Raw genomic sequence first — 23937 nt, 5'->3', positions numbered from 1 at the left:
AACTGGAAGTTAGGGGAAGTGTTTCCAGAACTTATTCATTTGTGGGAGGCAGGCAGGAGAGAAGAAAAGACAAAGAAAGAAGAGAAAGAGAGAAAGAAAGAAAGAAAGAAAGAAAGAAAGAAAGAAAGAAAGAAAGAAAGATGGAAGGAAGAGAAAGAAGAAAGAAAAAGGAAACGGAAAGAAAGAAAAGAGGAAAATTACATTTTCAGGAGCTGGTCACTGTTCCTGGTTTTAGTTTTGCTGAATGCCAGCCTCTGTGTCACTCCTTCCCACGTGGCCCTTCACCTGCTCTTAGAGACTCACAAAGATTCAGGAAGAGGGAAGCAGGAGAGAGGGAAGGAATGGCAAAGAAAACTACAGACGGATCGCTTTACATTGAAGGTGCACAGGACAATTCACCCGGGCGAGGCTACCTGACACCAAGTCATAAAAGCCCAAATATAATTTAATGTTTGTATTCACCCACTGGAGCGGACAGGGAAAGATTTAGCCGAGGAACACTGACCGTTCTGTTCTGTCTCATGGCTGCAGCTTGTGCAGCAGCAGGAAGAGCCTCTGTGTGGGACACGCCTAGTGGGATGGGTTTCTTCCCATGTCGTAAGGACATTCTGAGAAAATCATCAATTTGAAACCATGCCACAGGGGGATATTAAGGCACAAAGAACTGAGATGAGCGCTCAAAGTCAGGAGGATCACAAGTTCAAGTCTGGGCAACCTTGTGACATTCTGTCTTCTGAAAATAAAAAGTTAAAAAGAGGTGGGGAGGTAGCTTGTGGTATAGTAGCCCTGAGTTTAATCTTTCAGTATCACATACACATGAATAAAGCAACTAAGAAAGCTGGGCATGGTGGTGCATGCCTGTGATCTCAGCTACCCAGAGAGCCGAGGCAGGAGGATAACAAGTTTGAGGCCAGCCTGGGCAACTGTCTGAAAAAATAAAAATTCTTAAAAGCTGGGGATGTAGCTCAGTGGTAAGAGCATTTTTCTAGCATATGCTGGGTTCCTAGCACTGCCAAAAAAAAGCCACCGAGAACCTAAGATAATACACATAGAAGACCATAGTAAACTTCAAGAACCACAAACTTCTAAGAACTCTGTATTAGTCAAGGACCAGTTAAATCCTCCTTAATCCAGGGAGCTTTCCAGCCTTTCAGTCCAGCCTGCACTGAGCTCTCCCTGGGCACTTCCTGCTGCAGGATTTATCTCAGCATTGAAAGGTTTTGTCTTAAACTGTGTTAAAAATTTCTGGGTTGTGAACACTTTCCCTCCACAGAGCCCAGTTCAGGGCTGTAAGCCTGGCTGTTTTCCATAGTATCAAGGCCATGAGTGAACTGGTGGATTTGAGAGTAGAATCTGAGTATTCTGTAACCACAGGTTCATTTCTAGTAGGAAAAAAAAAATTTATTTACATTTTTGGTGTTGGAATTGAACCAGGGCCTTATGCATGCTGCACACACTACCACAGAGTAAAGAAAAAAAATTTTTTCTAGACAACAAAAAAATTTCAAAGCTTCTTTGCGGTATACAGTTACAGTCACATTGTAATAAAGATACTCACCAGGGGGACAGGAGGACTTTTTGCTTAACAGAAGAAAATTCATCATATCAACTGTTTAAAGAGGCCATACAAAGCCCAATCACAGATAAAAGTGATCCTAGAAGCTCCCAATTAGGGAATCCTGCTAAGAGTTGCCTCAGAGGAGAAAAATTTCTCCCCAAGTACTCTCCTGAGATTAAGTAGACCTCACAGCCAAATGTGGTGGCACATACTCGTAATCCCACACTTGGGAGGCTGAGGCAGGAGGATCACCAGGAGTTTGAGGCCAGCCTGGACTAAATAGTGAGTTCAAGGCCAACCGAGGCTATACAGTGAGACCCTGTCTCAAAACACAAACAAATAAACAAAAAACAAAAAGCCCCAAACCTCCCAGGGATACATTTGCACATGAAGCAGCAGCCCTCTGTTTTGGTTTCTACAGGAATGAAGACATCCAGGAGGCTTCGCATTTCTCCCAGAGTACGAGGATATATGTACTCTGTGCACACAGAATCTTTTTCTCAGGAGCTTTTAGTAGCTTTCCCACAAAAAACAATCTGATGGGAACTATTTACCTTATCTTTGTAAACTAGGGTGCTGGGGCTTGGCCGGGGCTGGTCTTTGAAAGAGTACGTGGCCACTTGCTTGTTTAACAGGTCCAGGAGGCCAGGAGGTTTGTACAGTGGAAGATCATTGACGACTGGATTGTTTCTTTGCACAAGAGGTGGTTTTTTCCTTCCTTCATTTTTAAAACTGTAGGTCGCCACCACTGGATTTAATAGGGATTCTTCAATAAAAGTTTTCAAGTGGTAAGTGCCAGGTATAGGAGTAGTCTGTGGAAAATTGACATCCATTTCAGATCTATTCTTGGAAGGGTCATTCCCAAGTAGCATTTTTCTTTGCTTTCATGTTTCTCAAATTCTATCAAATATAATATAATAAAAACTCAGCAGAATATTTCAAGACAATTCATGATTATATCACTTCTGAAACAGTTGCTGCATTATCCCAAATGGGTGATGATTGAAGTTTAACTCATTAAAAAGGTCATTTCAGGGATATATTTATATTTGCAACTCATCTTTGACTATCCATGTCAGGCCTGTAAGGAGAACCCTCAAGACAGTTCTTGGCTAACTAAAAACTATCCTACTTCTGCTTAGCAGAGACTGTGTTTCTAACTAGCCCTCAGAGGGAACTTAAAGATAATAATGGGAGCCCGAGAATGAACTGGGAGAGACCTAAGGTCCACATAGTGCAGGAAGAGCTTTGGCCCCAACCACCGTGTGGCTGAAAGGCCAGATCTGTTGTGTCACTGCTATTCTGTGGCCACCTTTCCGCTGATCACTCAGTTCCACTATGAAAATTAGTTCAATTCCAAGAAGGCTCTAGATAGAAAATATGCAATATAGAAACTATCTCTTGACAGGGTGATCTAAGAAGGTCATTTTTCATATATTACCATCTTGTTTTATGCATTTTATATATCGATCATGACAGCACTCACGCAGCAGTGGGCATGCAGCACCTTCCCCATCGGCTCATGAGCCAAGTTGCCCCAGCACTGGATGACAGCCCGTGTGGAAGCAGTGTTGGCACTTTGCAGTAAATAAGTGGGTTTTGGGATGCAGTTTGGGCACTTGGTCTCTAAAAGGTTCTCCTTCAATGTTCTATGCTGTCTGCAAGAAAATCTGGAGCCAAATTCACCTTTCCAGAATGGATGGTTTTTCTTTCTTGTGCAATGTCACAAGAGCGTAAGATCACAGATTGACCTTACCTAATATTCTATAAAGCACCTGGATTCCTAGAGATGTTTTATTTTCTTAGCTTTCATTACATTCAAAATTTAAAGCTAATTTTTCATCCATATACTAATAGTAAAATGTGAGTATGAAATTGGGTCCACAGGCCAGGGATATAGCTCAGCAGTAGAAGTGCCTGCTGGCAAACAATGTCCTGAGTGTGATTCCTGGTAACGCCCAGAAAAAAACCAGTAGATCTGAACCACTAATTATAACTGTCTTAAAAGGTAAGACTGGTTAAGATCTTAATGGGAAAAAATAATTCAAACTGGAAAGACTGAAAATATACACACTGTTAATGTTGTTCTCCACCATTCTTCTCTTTCAAAAGACGAACTCTTCCTCGTTGGTTTCTATTAACAAACACAAAATATATTTGAGAGGCGATGCCTTAAAATTAAATTTATAATGAAGAAATTAATCTGTATTAAATTGATAAGCCATCATTAAAATGTATATAATGATAAACTTTGTCTATAATATTGCATGATCTTAAGTGCTTTTAAGTAGCTAAATATCTTTGGTGAGTGAGCATAACTATTCCCATCTCTGAGAGATGCTATAAGGCATTTAAATGTGTTCTCAGGGGAAAAAGAGCACAGCTTGACCTGTAGCTCCTTCACTTAGCAGCTAAACGTGCCAGACAAGTTCCTCGGCCCTGCAGCACCTGCCTCCCTCACTGGAGGACTTCCTGGGTTGGGCTGAAAAGGAGCTGCATACGCAGACCTGAATCCACAACCCATGCTCAGAAACAAACGGTAACTTTTAACACCTCCCCTGCCAAGCTAAGAAGCAGATTATTTTGGTTCTCCTGTTTCCGCAAAGCTCCTATCTTCCATAGTAAGCATTCTACACATTTTTATTATTTATTATTTCACACATGTATCATGCCCCACTGGCCACAGAACACTGTTAGTTGTTTTTGTTTTGTTCTTCCTTTTGTAAATTTCTAAGGAAAAAACATTAAACTACTGAGTTCTACTTTCATTTATAATGCTTTTATTAGTATGAAATATGGGTCACCTCAGGCAAGAATGCATTAAAAATAACCTGATCCATTAAAAAATCCTGACATAATTCATTCTTCCTGGCTTGTAACTGAAATCCACTTATGTATACAAATGGTGGGCTTTGGTTTTACTATGAAATGCATTTTCCTAAAACCATATGGCTTCATATACACTAAGTTTGAACTTCTCCCTCTAACATTCCTTTGCTAGATTTATGTTGAATCTTCTGCTGCACATTTTACAGTCACAGAAAGAAAACTTTCCCAGGCAGGTCAGGTCAGACCTCTCACCTCTTCCCAAGCGCAGGGAATGGAGTGGGAAGGAAACTGAGGCAAGTATGACAAATCCAGGGAAGGAAACTGCTGTTTGGTTTGGCCCAAAGTGGGTGATCTAAAATCCACCCATTCTACATGTTTAATTCACTTTAAGGAGAAGGATAAAAGATAGCTTAAATATCTTTCACCCAATTGACTTTAAGTAAAGACAATTTCAAAAATTTAAAACTACTAAAGCAGGAAGCAGGGCAAAACATGTGGAGGAGGGGGAAAGGGAAGACAGAACAGCCCCACTAAAGAGAAGCCCAGCAGATTAACAGTGGGAAGAAAGAGAATAGCAGAAAGCTAAGGATGAAGCGGGTGGTATGGGAGGCAGGAAGGGAAAGGAGATAAATGGCGGGAAAGATCACATGAAGTCAGGAATAAAGGATGTAGTGTGCTGCATACATGAGAGGAGGAAGAGAATAGTAGGAAGGGAATAGAAGGACTCAAATGCCTAGCCCAAGGGCAGGGGGAGGGCGGCAGGGCGGTGGCAAGCGATGGGCGATACCGAGGTGCGTCTCAGGTCTTCTCTTGATACTGTGTTGAAGGGATCGGCGATGAAGGGCTGGTCCATTATGGTTTGGACTCTCCCCGAGTGCAGCGGGTATCCAGTTGCTAAGAGACCCGGTTGCTAGGAGGCCCTGGCTTCCGAGATTGCACAGAGAACCTGCAGGTTCGCCTCCAGTGGCTCAGGGGCAGGAGGCAGGTACACAGCAGGGAAATCCCTCAAGAGCCATGCACATTATGTGATAAGAAAATCTACAGGGCTTCGTCAGAGCCTTCGGGTAAGTATCTGTGCCAAGGAGGCTTGTGGGGCTGGAGCAGACGCACAATCTCCATCAGCCCCTTATCATCCATAGTCCGGCAGCCTTGACGGCAGACATCCGTCCTTCAGAAGTGTGGTTTAGCAGTGCCTCTAAGCTTCTCCCAGCAGAAATCGGGCCACTTCTGAGTTGAAGAGTGAACATTAAAGACAACAGCTTTGACAAACTCTCTCCATCTCAGGATAGCCCTTCTTCACTTTGGGCCTCTCTTGATTGTAGCTTCAACTTTAAAATACTCTCTTCTTCAGAAATAAATCAGTTCCTCCACCTTAATCCGATTTGAGAGTACATGTGTTCTCTGCATTTTTTAGCACTGGGAATCAAACTCAGGACCTTGCACTTGGCAGGTAGGCGCTTATGCCATTGGGTCACATCCCCAGCCCCATCCCGTGTTCCTCAGATGTAACATCACAAGTCTGCAAAGCAGGCATTAGTCAAATTTTGAGAGGCTTCCTTCAACCGCTAAGTTGACACAGGATCAGACATAGTAGAGCCAAAATTTAAATCTCGATCAGTTTTAGCTTTCTTTCAGACTTTCAAAATGTGAGGTTAATTCTTTCAATTTTCAATGTCCAAACTCATCATTACCTAACAAACACATCTTTGTATTAAAACTGCACTCACAGTGATCCAACTGTCAAACCCACGGGGCACTTCCCACTCTTCCTAAAAGCGCACTTCTTTTTCACTGCTGCATTTACTGCCTTTCATTCTTGAGTGCTTTCTCCTTCAACCATCAAGATTTGAACCGTGTATTTTTTATCGTTTAGTCTAGACAGCTTGTCAATGAAGAAGGGAGGGACGTTAAAAGTGATACCTTCCCTCCTAGGGTTATGATTGAAATACTTGGAACCATGTAGTACAAAAGCAAATTCACAATTCAAGCCCTACCTCTTCTCTCCCTCACCAGGACTTCATGCTCGGCTCTAGGGTAACCCATCATGCCATCTTCGGACTTCTTGTTTTAACCTCCACTAATCCTGCTGCTGAGAGTCCTGACAAGGTGACAATTTTAAGTCAGGCCATAGTAGCTCAAGGTCTAGTCTCTACCATGTTCCAAAGACCCTTGCCTGTATCTACTGGAGGATTTATTTTGACGTTATAATAGTTTTGACAGGGTCTTGCTATGGCTCAGCTGTCCTTGAACTTACTACAGTATGTGCCTCAGGCATGCACACCTCATTTCTAGCTTTAAACATTCCCAAAGCATGATTTTAAACTGAGCCCTCAAAACAGAGTAGGGACTAAAATGTCTGATAAACCGTTGGCTTTTCCCCTCTATAAGCTAAACAAGCAAATAACTATAGCAAGTGTTCAAAACTGTGTACAAAACACCTGGTCATCTTAAAAAGCAGACCGACTCCAGGGCAGGGTCCAAGATGCTCCATTTTTGTGATACTTTCCTGGGGACTGAACCCAGTACCTCACACATACTAAGGAAGACATCTACCACTGAACTACTACCACCCCAGATTTTGTATTTTTAACAAGCTCTCATCATTCTCTGGGTGACCTTTTGAGGACCAAAGTTAGACAACTTCACCTAGCTTCTCTTTAAAATATGGAGATTCTAAACTCAATTTTTCAAAAAACTGCCAGGTACCAGGTTTGAAATGAGTTGAAACTAGGCAGCCAAGAGGGAAGTAAACACAAGTTCTCATAAATTTAACAGATCAAATCTATCTGTGCCTCATTTCATTTTCTTATTTTGGCTGAGCCTATAAAACTGGCTCAGCAGGCTAGGGACTGGGACCTTAGAGACCAAGAAAATGTATGAAAGGTACAGAGAAGTCCAGAAACCCATTCAAGGTGTGAAAATTGAAGAGAAGGAACATTTTGATGAAAAAATAGTTCCTAAGTCTCAAAAATAGAAACAGCATTGGGTCAATGATTTCAAGGACTTTACTAGTAAAACAGGTTAAACATGCAGGATAAATAAAATGCCTTCTTAAGAAAATACTGTCTTATCTGACAGGATCATTTTTGACCTCTCTTTGAGAAAGTCCAACAGTAACTTTGGTATGATTTTTCCCTTTCCTATTTTAGGGAAAATATATAGTATCTGAGGATAATCTTCAACAGGGACAGTTTATTGAACTATCCAAAAGCAAATATGCTGTGGACTATGTTACATTACAAATTAATAAGCACAACTCTGCTAGTATAAAAGATGGTTCGTGGAAAATGACATTTTAAAGCCCCCAGATACATTCATGTTGTAAAGAAATACAACCTAGCTCAGACCAACTGACTTTTCAATTTCCTATAAAATCAAAATGCCTACTTTGTGATTCTTGTAAAGATAATAGAAAACCACCAATTATCAATTCTTTTGACATGAGTCCAAAAAAAATGTGCTTCCTTTCTTACCACATCCTTGCCATTCCTATCTCGGTATTAATTTATATGAACCTCAAACACTTGAAGCTGAAAAAAACACCATTAATTGCCTACTACTCCCTTCAGTTTAGAGGGGTTGTAACTGATTTAACAACATGGTAACACTGGGCACTTCTTGCAAATGCCAAGGATGGTGTTATCTTGGCCTTATCTCAATGAACCCTGTAAGAAAAGCCTCATCTCTGGAAATAGTTGAGCACATTACAACCATTTTAGGAAGATAACTGAGGACTGAGTGACTTCCTTCATGGTCACAGAGGGCTGCAATAAGTTTCACACTCAGTCAGAACTCTTAAAACATCAACGGAGCGCCACAATAAAACAAATACCCAAACATTTCCTACTTATCACCTAATATACAGTAACATGTCCACAGGATTATCAATGCATGTGACTTTCCTTGTTCTGAGATGGAGCAGTAACCTGTCAAATAATATACACTGTCCTCTGGGAACCCCAAAACCTTACGGGTCACAGGGAGTGGGTAACTACTATATTCAATGTTTCCTTCATTATTTAAAAGATGGTTTTAAAAAAGCAAGGTCAAACCAAAACTGGTAACTACTTCTGAGCAGCCTAGGAGAAAGCAGTGACAGAAAGAAAAAAAAAATGAAGCAAGAACTTAAAAACAGGGCTTAATTACTACCAATCTATTCATAACACTTTTGTGTAACATGTAGGCAAAACTGAAAATTCTCTTTTGTGCTGATGAGTACAGAAGTACAGTGAGTGAAAACTTGGGAGAAATAAGAGGCAAAATAAAGGTGCCAAAAAATGCGGACTGTATTTTTTACACATAAAATTTATCATGCGACTCAAGTCGACATGGAAAAACACATAAGCAAGGTGAAAAATCTATTAAATGGCAGAAAACACTTAAACACCTACCTTTTGGTGACTATAGATGCATAGGTTTTTAAATCTTTCATTTAAACCTTTTTTTTTGTCTTTTTTTTTCATTTTTATCGGTACCAGGGATCGAACTCACGACCGCCTGCTTGCAAGGCAGGTGCTTATGTCGCTGAGCTAAATCCCCAGCCCCTCATTTAAACCTTTTAAATGAAGCTTCATCCTCATTCAAAAGCTAACTCTTCAATAGTAAAGAACAACCCACCTGGATTACATCAATGCAAGAAAAATTCTGTATTTTACCTTCAAACATTAAGACTGCCAACAGTTAAAAGACTCAGATTCAGAGCAACAATTGGGTAAATTGTAATTTTTTTTTATTGGAAAACAAATATACAACTTGGAATGGATTTGAGGCAAATTGTGCCATAAGCAGATTTTTTTTTTAAGTGGCTAAACAAAGTTTAAAAAGCAAGTAACAATAAAAGAAAATGTTCCTGGTATGAGACCAGCAGTACAAAAAAATAGTGTACGAGTACCTGGATAATACACCCGTTTTGCAATAGTGCAACTTTTAAGTACATATTGTTGACTGTCTGTAGTTCACGCAGAGTTACAACTCCACACTTCAACAACAACATGCTGACAATTTCTAAGAAAACTACTTTAAAAAGGCATAACCCAGATGTTCCCTCATTTGACCAACTCCATCTAAGTTTAGATGTGCAGAAGGGCTTAGATATATCCAGAGTAAGCCACATGCAACATGTTACTTGATCAATTTTCTAAAATAAGGTTTCAGGACAATGACAGTAAGATAAAGAGAAGAAAACATGGAGGAATGAAGTCCTAATTACTATACATGCATATTTTTTTGACAGTAGGGGGAAACCTTTTACAGATAAGTTACAAACAAAGAAAAGGCAAATAAACAATTTTGTACAAGAAATTTAACACATTCTGTACAATGTCTTCACTTTGCTGTCATCATTTGTACAAACTCTGAAAAAGAAACAAAAAATGTAGTTAATAGCACAAGTTGAATAAATAAATTACATTTAATTCATTATACAATCTATATACCTTTTCATTTAGAATTACTATAAAGTATAGAAGAAAGTTCATTTACTGTTAAGGTGGGAAATTCATAAACTGCAATTATTCAGGATTAATAATGCATAATTCAAATTAATGTTCTGGATAAGCCATAATAAAAAAGCAGCATTCATGGTTCTTAGTTTACACTTACATTTTAAGATTGCTAGGTTACTTCTCATATTGTGACTTCAGTATAATAGACTGTGGCTGTGCATGCCTGCAACCCCAGCACTCGGGAGGCAGAGGCAGGAGGATCACCGTTGAATTTGAGGCCAGCCTACAGTACATACTCTGAACTACATAGTGAGATACTGCCTCAAAAAAACGACATTTAATTTTTAGGGTATTAAATTTTATGCTGTTTTCTAAAATTGAGTAGTTACATCAAAAATACAAGTGAAAACAAAGTAGGCAAAGCTTTCCCTAGAAATCCTTTCAGCTTCTGAAGTCCTTATATTCTATAAGTCATTTCCAAAGTTTATAGTCATACATGATACATAGATTTTAAGCATGTGTAACGAGTTTCGGACAAAGCAATCACAGGAAAGAGAATCCAGTGTAGGTAAGACAGACAGTCTCTTCATTTGAGGAAATTCATGGACTATTCTACAGGCACATTCTGTAAAACACATTCTCTCACTTCGAGAAGGAAAGAGCTCTTAAATTTTGACCTAGGATATCTAAAACAAGTACTTTTAACTTAAAAACACCTGAGGAAGTGGAAGACCTACCTTCATAGTTTACTTGACCATCACCATCAATATCTGCTTCCCTGATCATTTCATCAACCTCTTCATCTGTTAACTTTTCTCCAAGGTTTGTCATCACATGGCGAAGCTCTGCAGCACTAATATAACCATTGCCATCCTATAAAAAAGTTCAGTATGTCTAAAATTAAGAGTTGAAATCAACATTTAAGAAACTTAATTAAATCTCCATTTGGGAGAAATACAAACTCCAGCAACTCTATAAACAGTTATCTATAATGTAAATGTCAAAGCACGATGTCTTTATTTCCTAGATCCAAATTCACATGATACCTCTTCATTGGAAGATTATTGCAATATATGTTATTAGGAAGTCTAAGTTCATGCTGAATTCTTAAAACTTCTGTATAGGGGCTAAGGATGCAGTTCAGTGGTATAGCTCTTGCCTTGCAGGTGTAAGGCTCAGGGTTTGAGTCTCCAGCACCACAAAAGACAAGCAAAAAACAAACAAATTTACATTTAAACTATGTCATAACTTATGAGAGGCACAAGTCTCAAAAAGTAGAGGGCCTTGACAGGTTCCCTTTATCCTCAAAATTCCAACACATCCAGTCCTTTAATACCTACCTTATCAAATACACGGAATGCTTCTCTAATTTCTTCCTCACTGTCTGTGTCTTTCATTTTTCTTGCCATCATTGTCAGAAACTCAGGAAAGTCAATTGTACCATTACCTGAAATCATTTCATTGAAATATCAAGTAGAGTGTAAAAACCTCTGCTTCAAACCATCCCACTCTCTGAAACTGAAGACTTACCATCAGCATCTACTTCATTAATCATGTCCTGTAACTCTGCTTCTGTAGGGTTCTGCCCAAGAGACCTCATTACAGTTCCCAATTCCTTTGTTGTTATAGTTCCATCACCGTCCTTGTCAAACAGTGAAAAAGCTTCTTTGAATTCTGTTTGAAAGATCACAATCCAAATATATACATTAACAATAAAAAAAATTTCCAGATAATATGTACATTATAACCGACTCCTAAGAAAACAAGGCATTTACTGGACTTAATTTATTAGAAATCAAAATTTCAGTTAAGTGGAAATTCCCTCACTCAGTTAAGTGGAAAATCTCGTGAAAATCTCAAACATATCTGATCCAATCATACTAGTCTATGTTCTAAGCTACCAGCAAATTTTACACATATAATCTCACAAGAGAAATTCACATCTAGTTCAGATAAAAGTAGAATTATTCTAGGCTGAAAGAGGAAATGCCTCAAATCCACTAAAATGACTAGCTTCTCTATTTTGCACTGAAGCTACTCTGTGCAGTGTATTTCAAAATTATGGATCTTACCTCACAGCAGAAAAATGACTTGATGCTATATACTTTTATAGAGTAATTTTACTATTCACATTATGCTTAATATTAACCTCAAGGGGTACACCTGTCTAAAAACCCAATACTGTCTCATCGGCTGAGCATGCTAAATTCATCAGGACCACCTAGTTGTTCACAATCCATCAAGTACATTTCACTATGTTGGCCAAGTGGCAAAGAAACTAAAGTAGGCTTTGTAACTTGGCTTTCTGTGTTAAACATCTCAGCTGTGCCACTTAACAATGTAAACATAGCAGGACTTTCCTGCCCTCAATTTTGATTAAGTGATTGTAAACTATGTATTTACTTCCCAAACGTAAGGATACATGTAGTGGGGCAAGGTAGCAGATGCCTGTAAATTCCAGCTACTTGGGAGGCTGAGGCAAAGGCATTACTGAAACCCTGCCTCAAAAGCAAAATTTCTAAGTCTGAATACAACGGACAGGGATTTGGCTCAGTAGCTCAAGCACCTGTTTGGTAAGTGCAAGATCATGGTGGGTTCTATCCTTGGTACTTCCTCCCCGCAAAATCAAAGTCTGAATACAAAATTCCATACTCAGCAACCCTAAGAACACAATCAAAATCCAAAGCCCAAATCTGTGGACAAGTTCTGTTGAGCCCTACCCAAATACTCCCTGCAAGCTAAGAATGGTGGCCTATACTTGTAACCCCAGCATTCAGCAAGATGAGGAAGATCAAGTTTGAGCTCAACCTGAATAACTTAGCAAGACCTTGTCTAAAAAGGGGTGGGGGTGGGGTCGGGAGGATAGATCAGAGAGAAGGCCCATAGTTGACTGCCCAAGTTCAAGGCTGGCCCAGGCAATTTAGTTAGAATATGTCTCAAAAAACAGACCAGGATAGGGGTGGGGGATGTAGCTCAGTGCTAACATGGGTTCAACCCCCAGGACCCCAAGGAGTAAAAAATTAATACTGTTGGATTATTTTTTCATCTCCACAACCAGTATTTTGGTTCAAGGGACAATTATTTTTTGTCTGGACTACAATTACTCCTAGCTTGGTTCTTTAGAACTACTCACCCCTTAAGTCTTACCACCTTTTTCAGATCACCATGTTACTCTCTTCTGTGTAAAATATTTTAATCACTTAGCTTTATTTAGATTATGTATTTACACTAGTCTGTAGTACCTAACTTGCTGCATTCAATATATGTAACACAGTTCCACTCCATTTAAGGATTACTTACTTCAAAAGAAATAATCTGTATCACTCAGAAGCTTAGTATGAAAATATCTCATTTTACAAAATATATAGGGCAACCTAGATAAAACTAATATTAAAAGCAGATCAGCAAGTTCCTCCCTACAAACAGCAGGATTTGAGGGAGACATTTTTATTTTACTAAGTATTTTTGACAAGATGTACAAATTGTTTAGTACACACAGCACCTACCATCTAGTAACTTGGGTAACAAAATTTTTTGGGACACATGTTTACTTACATTTTCTGCTACCGGACCTTGCTGTTATACCCCATTAGATACATAAATTCCTACTAGTTAAAAGGAGTAATATTCTATGATGATTTAACTACAAGCTCAATTCTAGAAGATGTGTGGTGTCAGTATATGTATATATGTTCTAAATTTCATTAAGTTTTAAAATCTAAAAAGCCAAAAATAAAACATTATCCACTCTATAACCTAGCATTTACTTTACACATAAAAAAGAATGCTTAAAGGTCAAATTTATTTCAAATTTCAACTTGTACCTTATACTGAATATTCAAATACCTATAAAAAATGCTTGAAGAATCTCACAGCACAATTTACATTCACCTGCCTTTCAGGACTAGAATATAATTCTAAACATCAATTCTTAGAAATGACCTGAAATATAAATCCAAAAGTTAAAATGTAAACACAGCAAAGATAGCAGGTCCTAAATGTCACACAGCTATCCCATTTTTTTATGTGCACAGGACACCCCCCAAAAATCAAATTATGCTGAAATTGAAATGTTTAAAGTCACATATATTTGAGTTTTATTTATTAGTAATCCCAGGACTCTTTCCCAATTAATCAATAAACTAATTAAACTATTTTAATTAAAACAAGTTATCATGAAACAATGGCAACCACACACATAAAAATCGTTTACTAAATAAATTTAGTACCTTTTATCAAAAAAAATTTTTTAGTACTGGGAATCAGGACCTTGTGCTTGCCAGACAAGCACTTGTGCCACCAACCTACATCCCCGGCCTTTTACTAAAATTTTTAAAAGAAAAACTTCTTACATATTGTTTCTATTAGTCTCTCAAATGCCAAACACCAACAACTCAAGACAAGGCAAACTAATGAAACAAATTAACTTGCTAGTGATGTCACACTTGCCTAAAGTGCTCTTTAAGAGCAGACAATACTGACAATTCTAATTAACTTCAAGTATTTTTTTTCTAGACCACGTTATATGCTGCTAGTTTCTAAACAAATCGGTAATTTGTGATAAAAATAACTTCAAAAGTACCACAGTATATATATTCAATGTTGCATTGTAAGTATGAAACCTATTAATATTTTTCCTGGAAGAACAAACTCGCCTTAAACTCAAAATGTTATGGGTCAAACTACATAGCAAGGCCCTGTCTCTAAACAAAAAGATGTTTAAAGAAAAAAACGGCCTTCACCTCAAAAAACACTGCAATATAGTGAATTTCAGAGGAAGGGACTTTATGAAGGACGCAGAATTTTCAGGATAGAGTAGTAACATTCTGTGTGACAGTTTTTTCCCCATACACCTCAGAAAATGAAATTTACCCATTCAAGAAATATTTGCTCAGTGCTTACTATGTATGCAGCAGGTCCTGGAATTAAAAGTAACAAAAGGTTCCTGACTACACATAGCTTTTATTTAAGTTGCTGGAAAAACAGACATTAAAAGCAAAAGTACACTACACAAGGTAAGAATTTAAGACTGAATATTACACAGTCCAAGCTAGTTCCTGAAGGAAATCGGAATCAGAAAAATTTATCTTGCGGATACACTGCAAATGAAAACGGCCATGCATGATAGTACACAACTTAATCCCAGCTACTGGGAAGGTCAAGGCTGGAGCATAGCTAAATTTGAGATTATTCTGGGCAATTTTGAGACTCCGTCTCAAAACAAATAAAAAAGCTGGAGATGTAGTTCGGCAGCAAACTATCTGCCTTATATGTGTGAAGCCCTGGGTTTCACCCTCAGTAACACAAATGAACAAATAAACAGTATAGCTATATAACATATGAGACCCTGGCTGATCTCTAGGTACTTCAGAATGTAAGCAAATAAAATGTTTTAACACACTCAAAAACACGATTTCCCAACTCTAGAAAACAAATCCCATGTTTAACTTAAATTATACAATAGGTAGTAAAAATAAAACCTGTTTAAATTTGGTCCTTAATTCTAATAGCTTTCTACTTACTCAATAATATTTGTGATGAATATTTGAGGAGACTAGCCCCCACCAATTTCTGTGTATTTAAGTGCATGTAACACTTGTTAAATACATTAAGCTACAAAACACTTGAGGGCTTTTTTGAGCACTTAGCAAACTTGCTCACTAGAAAACCTTGCAGTTCGACTATTTGGTGCTTGTGCTAATAAATGTTTAACTGTAGCAAAAGAATAGTCTAAAAAGCATTCTGACATCTCAACATATCAGGATAAATCAAAAGCATTACAGGTAAATGGTACAGCATGCGGATAACAGGCTATCAGGTTTTATTTAATTTTACACATTTCCATAGCAAACCAAAGGAAACAAAAGAGAGGAGGTTTCATTCAACGGTTAAAAAAAAAAAATCAATCAAAATTACTACAGTGATATTATTTGTGAAGTTTTTCTACAGAGAGCAGTTACACAGACTATTCCTTATCTGAAATGTATGGAGCCAGAAAGAGTTCTAAGATCTCAAAATATATGTGCATATGTAATGAGACATCTTGAGGATGGGGCTGAAGTCCAAAATCAAAGTTCATTTACATTTCATATAAGTCTTATGCATGTCACCTGACGAAACATTCATTCAATAGTTAGTGCATCTGAATGTTTTCACTGCCACTTATCACAAAGTCAGGTGTGGAATTTTATACCAATGGTGTCATGTCAGCACTCAAATTTGGAATCTTGGAGCATTTCAGATTAGAGATATCAAACTGCACATCCAACTCTAAGCTCACATAAAACTTAAGTCGGTGTAAATACAATGTTCCGTTTCTGACCAGACATTGCAAGTCACATGATTAACAAACTTATTTTTTTTAAAAACTTTATTATGGCAAAATAAACTTCCTGCATTATTGATTTCCAGTGAACAGTTCAGGGTATACATATATACATACTGTTACACAATTATCACCCTTATCCACTTATATTAACTTTGTCTTATAATACTGCAAAACTCTGGAGTCATTAGTAACTCATTCTTCTTCACAGGCCTTGGCAACTACCATTCTGTTTTTCATTTCTGTGATTTTTATCTACTCTATACCTCTGATTTGTCTTTTGTAATTGACTTATTTCACTCAGCACAGGGTGTGGTGGCCCATGCCTATAATTCTAGCACTCAGGAAAGTGATGCAAGACGATCACTCCAAGTTCAAAGCCATCCACCAGGACTACATAGTGAGCTCAAGGCCAACCCAAACACACAGCAAGACACTGTCTGAAAAACAAAAATCTGTATTTATTTCACTTAGCATAATGTAACCACTTAGCATACTGAAACCACCATGATTGCTGGTGGGAATGTAAAATGGCATAGCCACTGTGTGGAACAGCATGGTGACTCCTCAAAACAAAACAGAATTCCCATATAATCCAGGAAAAACTATTTCAGGGTATATCCAAAGTAACTCAAAACAGATTCTCAGTGGCGTACTTGTACTTTCATGTTCATAGCTGTGTATTATTCACAAATGCCAAAATGTGATGGATGACAAATGACTATGCATATAAAATGTTGTAAATACACAATGGAATATAATTCAGCTTTTAAAAAGACATTTTCAGAATTCCTGTTTTATAATAAGGTAGTCTTCAAAACATAAAAATCACACCAGGCCCTCAAATATGACCATGTAAGACTAAAATACCTGTCTTTAATTACTTACAGTTGCCCAATACATTTTCCACAGGCAAGCCTCACTTGACAAAGCAGGTTGTATTACTGCTACTTTTAGCCATTTGTTACCACTATGATACATACCAAATTCAACTGTTTAATATATGTTATCTTATTTTCAGTCTGGCTATTCAATTTATAGTAAAATGCAATGGGTATAATCTAGCAGAGTATTTCTCACCTGCAATCTGCTCTTCAGTCAGTTGGTCAGCCTACAAAAAGATCGAAGAGGCTGATTAATGACTTAGGAGTATGAAGAATAGCAACAGTTACAGAAACAAGTTTTAATATGGTCAAGATTCATAATCCATTAAAAACATGGTTTGCTTTTTCAAAGTTAGGATACCTTAACTTAATCTCTTATGGCAGATATAAATGATTATTATAAACTGCCACTAAATGAAAGCTAGTATTTAAGAAAGCCCAACTGAAAATTACTCCCACAAATGGTTAAACACATTCTGATATGACAGTAATTTCTCAAATCTATGAGGGCAGGGGGAGGAAATCAGCTATTACTACTTTTCATCTAGCAGGCAAATGCGAAGAATCCAGGGTTCTGAACATTGGAACTACAGTATTTATCAAATGTTAAGTCCAGTCATCCATTTTCTCTTGATATTTAAAACCCCAAAGTAACCTTACAGCTTGTGATGTTTACATAGCACGAGGAAAAGAGTTGGTTAAAAAAAAAAATCAGGCTCAGATTAAATTTGGACAGGTTAGGGCAGAGAAAAATTAATAGAGCCAGGATTAAGCACTAAAATGTTACGATACACCCAATATGTATCTTTAAATTTTAAATTCAGAGCATAATAATGTAAAAGATATTTGCAAAACAGGCAGATTCTTTGTGGCCCTCATCTTTGGATGCTTTACTGCTTATCAGTATATAAATGTTTTATCTGTGAAACAACTGTTTATGTGATAATAAGTGAGACTGCCAAGAAAAAGCCACCTTACAAGGCCGGGGGTTTAGCTCAGCAGCGTTAAGTGCCTGCTTGGCAAATGTGATGTCATGAGTTCGATTCCTAGTGCCCCCCCCCAAGCCACCTATCTAAACTCCTTACCACTATGGAGTCAAGTGTATGAAGCCTTAATTTATTTTCTTGTTGGGGAAGAAAAACACAATATGGTTTCACTTTTTTAAAAAACATACGCCTAAGGAAGTGTAAAATCTTAATGTGGAATAGCTTCACATTTTCTCTAGGGACAGCATGAAAGGTAAGGAAGTTTTCACCACTGCACAATTCTGATTTGACCACGATGTAAAAAGAATTTATTTCTATTTTTAAAAAAAGTTGTAATGCCAATTAAGTTCAAATGCAAAAGTTTCCAAGATACAAATTATTTTTACACCTTTACACGTCCCAGTCCTCCACTAATAAATTATTATATGCTGTAAAGTCAATCAAACATGATTTCCCCTAGGAGGTAAATCAGCCAATGTTTACTTGGTTAAAACTGAAGCTACAGACAATTTACTTCAAATTGGACTGCATTTTGTAGGACTCCATTTCTGAAAAAAGGGCACCATGGACAGTAGAGGGAAAAGTGTGGTGATCTGAGTCATAGCTGGGCTGGTATCCCAGCTTTGCCACTTAATAGCTGTGTGACCTTGGAAATGTTACTCCACCTCTCATAGGTAACTTCATCTGCAACACAAAAATAATACTTAACTTGCAAGGGTTGTTGGGCAGAGTTAAGTGAAAGGCAGGACCAATTCATGGTTACCTATAAATCAAACAATCTACCATACTAAGTACTAACCTTACTAGCCCAATTTCTACACAGAGGATACACACTGCATTATGAAGTTCTTTTCAGCAAACCTCCCATGTTGCGTGTTAACCTTAAGCAGAGAAAACAATCTGCACAAATTTGAAACAAGGTGCAACCTATGGATACACGTGGAAGGCACTGCTGTGGTATGTGTGAAAGCTAAAGGATTGAGTGCTCTGTACAGGAAGACAGGCAGTGGGGCTTGTTCTCTTAACATAGTGGGAGAAGATCTGGGGAAGCCCCATGTTCGTGAACAATACCAAGGGTACTAGCTATAAAAGAAACAAGTCAAAATTTAAGGACTTCATGCCAGCTTGTCCAGCTGTTTTATCTCCATGCAAGCACAATCTTACAAAGGATTACAAAAATCAACTTCAAAGAATGAAATACAAGCACAAGAGACCACCTTACTCAAATGACCTGAAAGCTCTTAATTTTGCCCGGAAGGGTTTGAGATGTTTTCTGTATGCACTACTTACCCTTAGAATTTTAAAATAAAACTCTTCCAGCAACATTCAGATTAAGACTTCCTAAGAGCAAGAACATAACTTTTCTACTACTCCAAGTCTTTTCTATTTCTCCAAGCACAGGCAAATACATTCGTTTCTTTTATGTAAAGTACAGTTTACTCACAAGAATACTTTTGGGAAAATGTAAGCTCATTAATATGTGTTTATCTCAGTAAAGCAAAGACTAATTCACTAGAGAGGTAACCAGTTCTTACTCTATTTCTGCAACTGCTGATACAATTCTTCCTGATGCTCTTGTCACTCCAGAGAAGGTTCCCATACATTAGTATACTCTCAAATTCCACCCTAACCTACTAAACTATAATCAGCATTTTGGGGAACCATGAGTGATCTGTAAACGTTGAGAAATAACATGCTACAGGAGACCTGAAATGAATGCATTATATACCTATTAAACGTTTTTTAAGTGGCATTAGTAGATATAAACAGTTTAGGTGGTCGATAGTTTAACAGTCTCAGATTGTTTTCTGAATAAATGTATGTCCACGGGCTTGCAAGGGAGCACAAATTACTATTCTTCATCCATTCATCTTTCATTCCACCAAAATGCTAGATAAAACAAAGGCTCTGTGTATGGATTTTTTCTACCATTACCAAAGCTATTTCTAAAATTGTCTAAATGTTTTCAGTATAAGACACACCTTAATTCTGAATAGAATTTACTGTATCATGAAACAAAGTAGAAACAAAATTACCACAAAATTAGGACCTTTACTAAGATTTAAATTCTAAGTAAAGCTAACTTTCTGTATTGTGATGGAATCAAATTACTTTTTTTTGCGAGTCTAATAGAATTTATTAGGTGCTAATCACTCAAGTGTTTTCTACCTCTTCATATATTTTACTTACTACTGATGTAATTCCCCTTTTAATACATACTAACTACATGTCGATTCAAAGCCTATATGCGTGCTCTTTATTTCCACATCATATAGTTTTGTTCCTTAATTTGATGTAACTGTAATTTAAAATCTAAGTCTTTTATGAAGTTATGTGGGGATGATTTCTAATTAATGTTGTTTACCAGTCTAATAAACTTGGTTTATGTCCTGCATTGAGTAACTATTTTGAAAATAAATATACATAGTATAGTAATTATTGTTACCGGTTACAAAAATAATTTTTTCATAAAAAAACTCCCGTCCCTCAAAAAATAATGTATTATTTACCCCTCCCCCATGCATTACCAACAAATGTTAATTACAAAAGCATTTCATTGCCAAGAGACCATAAAAATATTCAGGTACATACTAATCTTTTTTTTTTTAAGTACTGGGAATCAAACTTACGACTGCATGCTTGCCAGGTAGGCACTGGGCCACTGAGCTATACCCCCAAGACAACCAATCTGACTTCTTGATTCAATGATCAAAATGGATTAGGAAAAACTCATCCTTTATTTGGCGTATTTAAACTTAGAATAAAATAATTTAAAATATCAGCTTGAAAATAATTCACCAAATCTAAATGAACACCAGTTTTACTCAAGGTGAACTCTCCCCACACCCATACAGGCTGGAGGTTTCACTTGGCAAGGACAGTCAACCCCGGTTTAAGATGTCACCTTGCCTCCTGGACACACCCATCTCTTCGCAGGAGATATCACTAAGTATTGAAAAATTATCGCCCTTAGGTTTTTTTTTATAGGAACAAACAGTTTTCAGTACTGGTAGGAAACTACTTTCTAAAATTCCCTGCCCTCCTGCACTCTTCCTGAAGTATTAAACAGCCATTATTGTATAGTGAATTGTACGTTAAGACCAGCTGGCAACTTTAACGAAATAGAGAAGTTATTTTCAAGGCCGGTATGTAAACTGGCTCCTTTAACACTGCACGTGAATCCTGAAGCAGAGACCAAGTCACCCAAGCAGTGGTACAGAAGGCAGGACCGACTCTCAGGCCGGGCCAACAGTCACTCCGGAGCTCACTCTCGCTCCCCGGCGAACGGGATCCGCCTTTCACACTCTACCTGGAGTCGACTGCTTTACCTAACAAGGTATGTTCCGGGCTGTGGCCGAACTCACGCTTTAAAGCTCAGTCCTTTCAATGACAAAACCAGTTATATTTAATTTTTTAAAAAATTTCGGCCAGGTGGCGGGAGACCGCCCCATATGTAAAGGGGAAAACGAGGGGTCGGGAAACCGTCGCGCCCTCCCCCCGCCCATCCCGCAGGCGGGCTCCGCGGCGCGGCGCCGACCTCCGCAGTTCCGCAGGTGCCAGCGCCGCAGAGGGGCGCGAGCCGCGCCGAGCGGGCGGCGGCTCCGGATCCCGCGCCCGCCCCGCCCCCAGCGGCCGCTCCCTGCGCCGCGCGGGCCCGGCCCCCGCCGCGCGCCGCCCGCGCGCCCCCCACACCCGCACGCGGCGGGCGCGGACCAACGGCGGGAGCGAGCGGACAAAGGCGCTTCCGGGCGCCCGCACTAACCGTCCAAGGCCGTTTGAATTGGCTCCCAGACAGACCCTTCGGGACACCCAACGAAGGCGCCCTGCGCGCCCTCTCCCTGCCCCCCGCCAAGTGTTAGCCTGCCCCGCACCCCAGGGCCATCCTCTCTAGGGGACCCTCACGGCCTCGGCGGATACGCTACCGGCCAACTCACTAGACGGTGCCCCCTGAGGCGAATGGGGGTGGGAGAGCACCTGCGACACAACCGTCGTGGGGGCTCCCCGGCCTCTCTTGCGCCATCCCTCTGGCGAAAACTATTCCTTCAGAGCGCAAGGGAGGCCAGTGCCCCTTCACTAGTTAATTCCCTTCAGCCTCTTTCCCCCACAGGCAAGCGCCAGCAGCTTAGCGACCCACTCACCATGCTGCAAGCGCTACCGGTTTCCGAGACGCAAACACTGAACCGCTCGGCTTGCTCTCCCGGCTCGGACTAATTCTCCTCCTCCGCCCCCAGTGGCTCATAAACACCTCCCTCCGCCAGATCCCTCCGCCGCGTGCCAGATAACGGAACATCGCAAATGAGTTCCGGTCAGCCTCTTCCTTTCAAACTCTCCCCGAGACGCATTTATCCAGAGTTATTTGGTTGATGAAGCAAGAAATAAAGAGAAAGAGGGGACTAGTGACGTAAGTGGGTTTCATTCCCCACAGGGCCATTAAAAGGCCAGTAGGGTCGCGCCTGAGGAGCGCTACTTTGCGGCGCGGAGGAGTATCGCGGCGGGAACGTGCACCGCTCTGATCGTTGAGATGGCCTCTGATTGGCTGATTCGTACCTGCAATGCGTCATCTGGGTCGCAGCCGCCGCCGGGACGCGGTGCGGCTCTTGCCGTTGCTGCGCGCGCCGCGCTGTCCTGGCACCTGCGCCAGGAGGCAGAGTTTCCCGCTTTTGCGCTTTCTTCTCCACCAGTCCTTCCCTGTGGCGCTCAGACCAACGTTTTCCCGCTCCTACTTAGGGGTAGACGAAAACACCTTTAGTCAGTAAAGAAAGAGGAAAGACCCGGTAAACACCCCACACCCCACTTCTCAGCCTAGTGCTTCGGGCTGGTGGAGGCTGCACGTTCGCCGTTTCACTTTATCAGTGAACCGGTGGAGATCTGGATAAGGACGAATGTAAATATTCCGCTGGCAGACTGATCTGAAAGAGTCTCCCGTTCACACTCAGCTTCACTTTCCTTGCCATTAGTGATTTATCAGAAAGTCACCGAGCCCACAGGGTCCGAGATCCCACAATAGCCAGTGGAGAGATTGCTAGGCTTAAAGAGTAAGTGGGCTGTAATACAGCCGGGAAAGAATCATCTTAGGCCATGTCAAGGCCTTAGAAAATTACGCAGTAACAGACTCATGGATGTTGGCCCTGGAAATCTAGGGAATGGCATTTTTTAGCAAGCCAAGGTGAAATCGCATCCACTGGGAAGGCCCCCATCTGGAACGGCCCAGCAAGACCGTTTTTGACGTTAACAGCAATCTGTACTCACTTGGAAGACTTCAGTGAAATTTAACCTCTTTTAGTCAAATCAGACATCTCACACCATCCAAAGTATTTCCTTTGCTGAGCAAGCTAGATCTCTTTCACACATTAAGTTCTCTGCTAAATGGCACTGGCAATCCTGTGACCCTTTTGGATGAATGATCATTCAATGAAAAATCTGAACCCTGCCCTTCTGTTATCCTTGCTAATGTAGTGATGTAATAATGGTCACACGGAGAAAGGAGATTTAATTAACGGTACCCTAGAAGCGAAATATCATTCGGGAGTATGTTACCTAGAAGTATTATCTCTGCTTAAGAAGTAGTCCACCACTCCACCTCTGCATTAAGTTTCTAAATCTTTCCAAAGTAATCCTCAGAAAGTTATCCCTGATTCCTTTTTCAGGTCCTCAGATGGGAGACACATCAATGATCTTTTCTTTCAACTGAATCACTAAAAATAATCTCCCTGAAGAGTTCCCCATTAGCATGTACTAATTTTATATATGAAATTTTTCATGATGGGAAATTGAATGACAAAATGAATAATCACCTTCTCTAAAAATGAATTTTTAAAAAGATTGATGCACAATATGTAGCAATTGTGAACTTGAGTCTAAGCTGCGTGCTTAGAAAGGGACACTGTACCCTGGAGCTTCTTAGCAAACA

The 23937-nt window shown here is 39.5% G+C and overlaps 2 protein-coding genes across 2 annotated transcripts in view; both read right to left on the bottom strand.

The window, feature by feature from the left end:
• The window catches only part of Stpg4 (sperm-tail PG-rich repeat containing 4), a 41093-nt gene extending 32157 nt beyond the window's left edge, over positions 1-8936 (bottom strand). The window contains exons 1-3 of the mRNA XM_003472934.2: positions 5175-8936; positions 3633-3692; positions 2113-2370 (exon numbers count right to left, since the gene is read on the bottom strand). Coding sequence (XP_003472982.1) covers positions 2113-2370; positions 3633-3692; positions 5175-5240 — 384 coding nt within the window. The 5' untranslated portion in view covers positions 5241-8936. The remainder of the gene's footprint in view (positions 1-2112; positions 2371-3632; positions 3693-5174) is intronic.
• A 158-nt stretch (positions 8937-9094) lies between these two features.
• Calm2 (calmodulin 2) lies at positions 9095-22227 on the bottom strand. Its single transcript, NM_001252431.2, has 6 exons — positions 22166-22227; positions 17237-17267; positions 11362-11505; positions 11172-11278; positions 10569-10704; positions 9095-9741 (listed from the first exon to the last, which is right to left on the bottom strand). Exons 1-6 carry the CDS (start codon positions 22166-22168, stop codon positions 9713-9715), a joined length of 450 nt encoding a protein of 149 aa, NP_001239360.1. The 5' UTR covers positions 22169-22227; the 3' UTR covers positions 9095-9712.
• Positions 22228-23937: the final 1710 nt, after the last annotated feature.

Source organism: Cavia porcellus, unplaced genomic scaffold, assembly GCF_034190915.1.
Source record: "Cavia porcellus strain 051 isolate PalLab524CR breed Dunkin Hartley unplaced genomic scaffold, mCavPor4.1 scaffold_1, whole genome shotgun sequence".
NCBI classification, from domain to species: domain Eukaryota; kingdom Metazoa; phylum Chordata; class Mammalia; order Rodentia; family Caviidae; genus Cavia; species Cavia porcellus.
This window is presented reverse-complemented; position numbering and strand designations above follow the sequence as displayed.

What these genes read in the sequence shown, in the direction of transcription:
- Calm2 (NM_001252431.2), bottom strand. An exon ending in CATTCCGTGTATTTGATAAG is followed by an intron (nt 10,705 to 11,171) that starts GTAGGTATTAAA and finishes ACTTTTTTATAG; the next exon opens with GATGGCAATGGTTATATTAG. An exon ending in TGGTCAAGTAAACTATGAAG is followed by an intron (nt 9,742 to 10,568) that starts GTAGGTCTTCCA and finishes TTTCTTTTTCAG; the next exon opens with AGTTTGTACAAATGATGACA.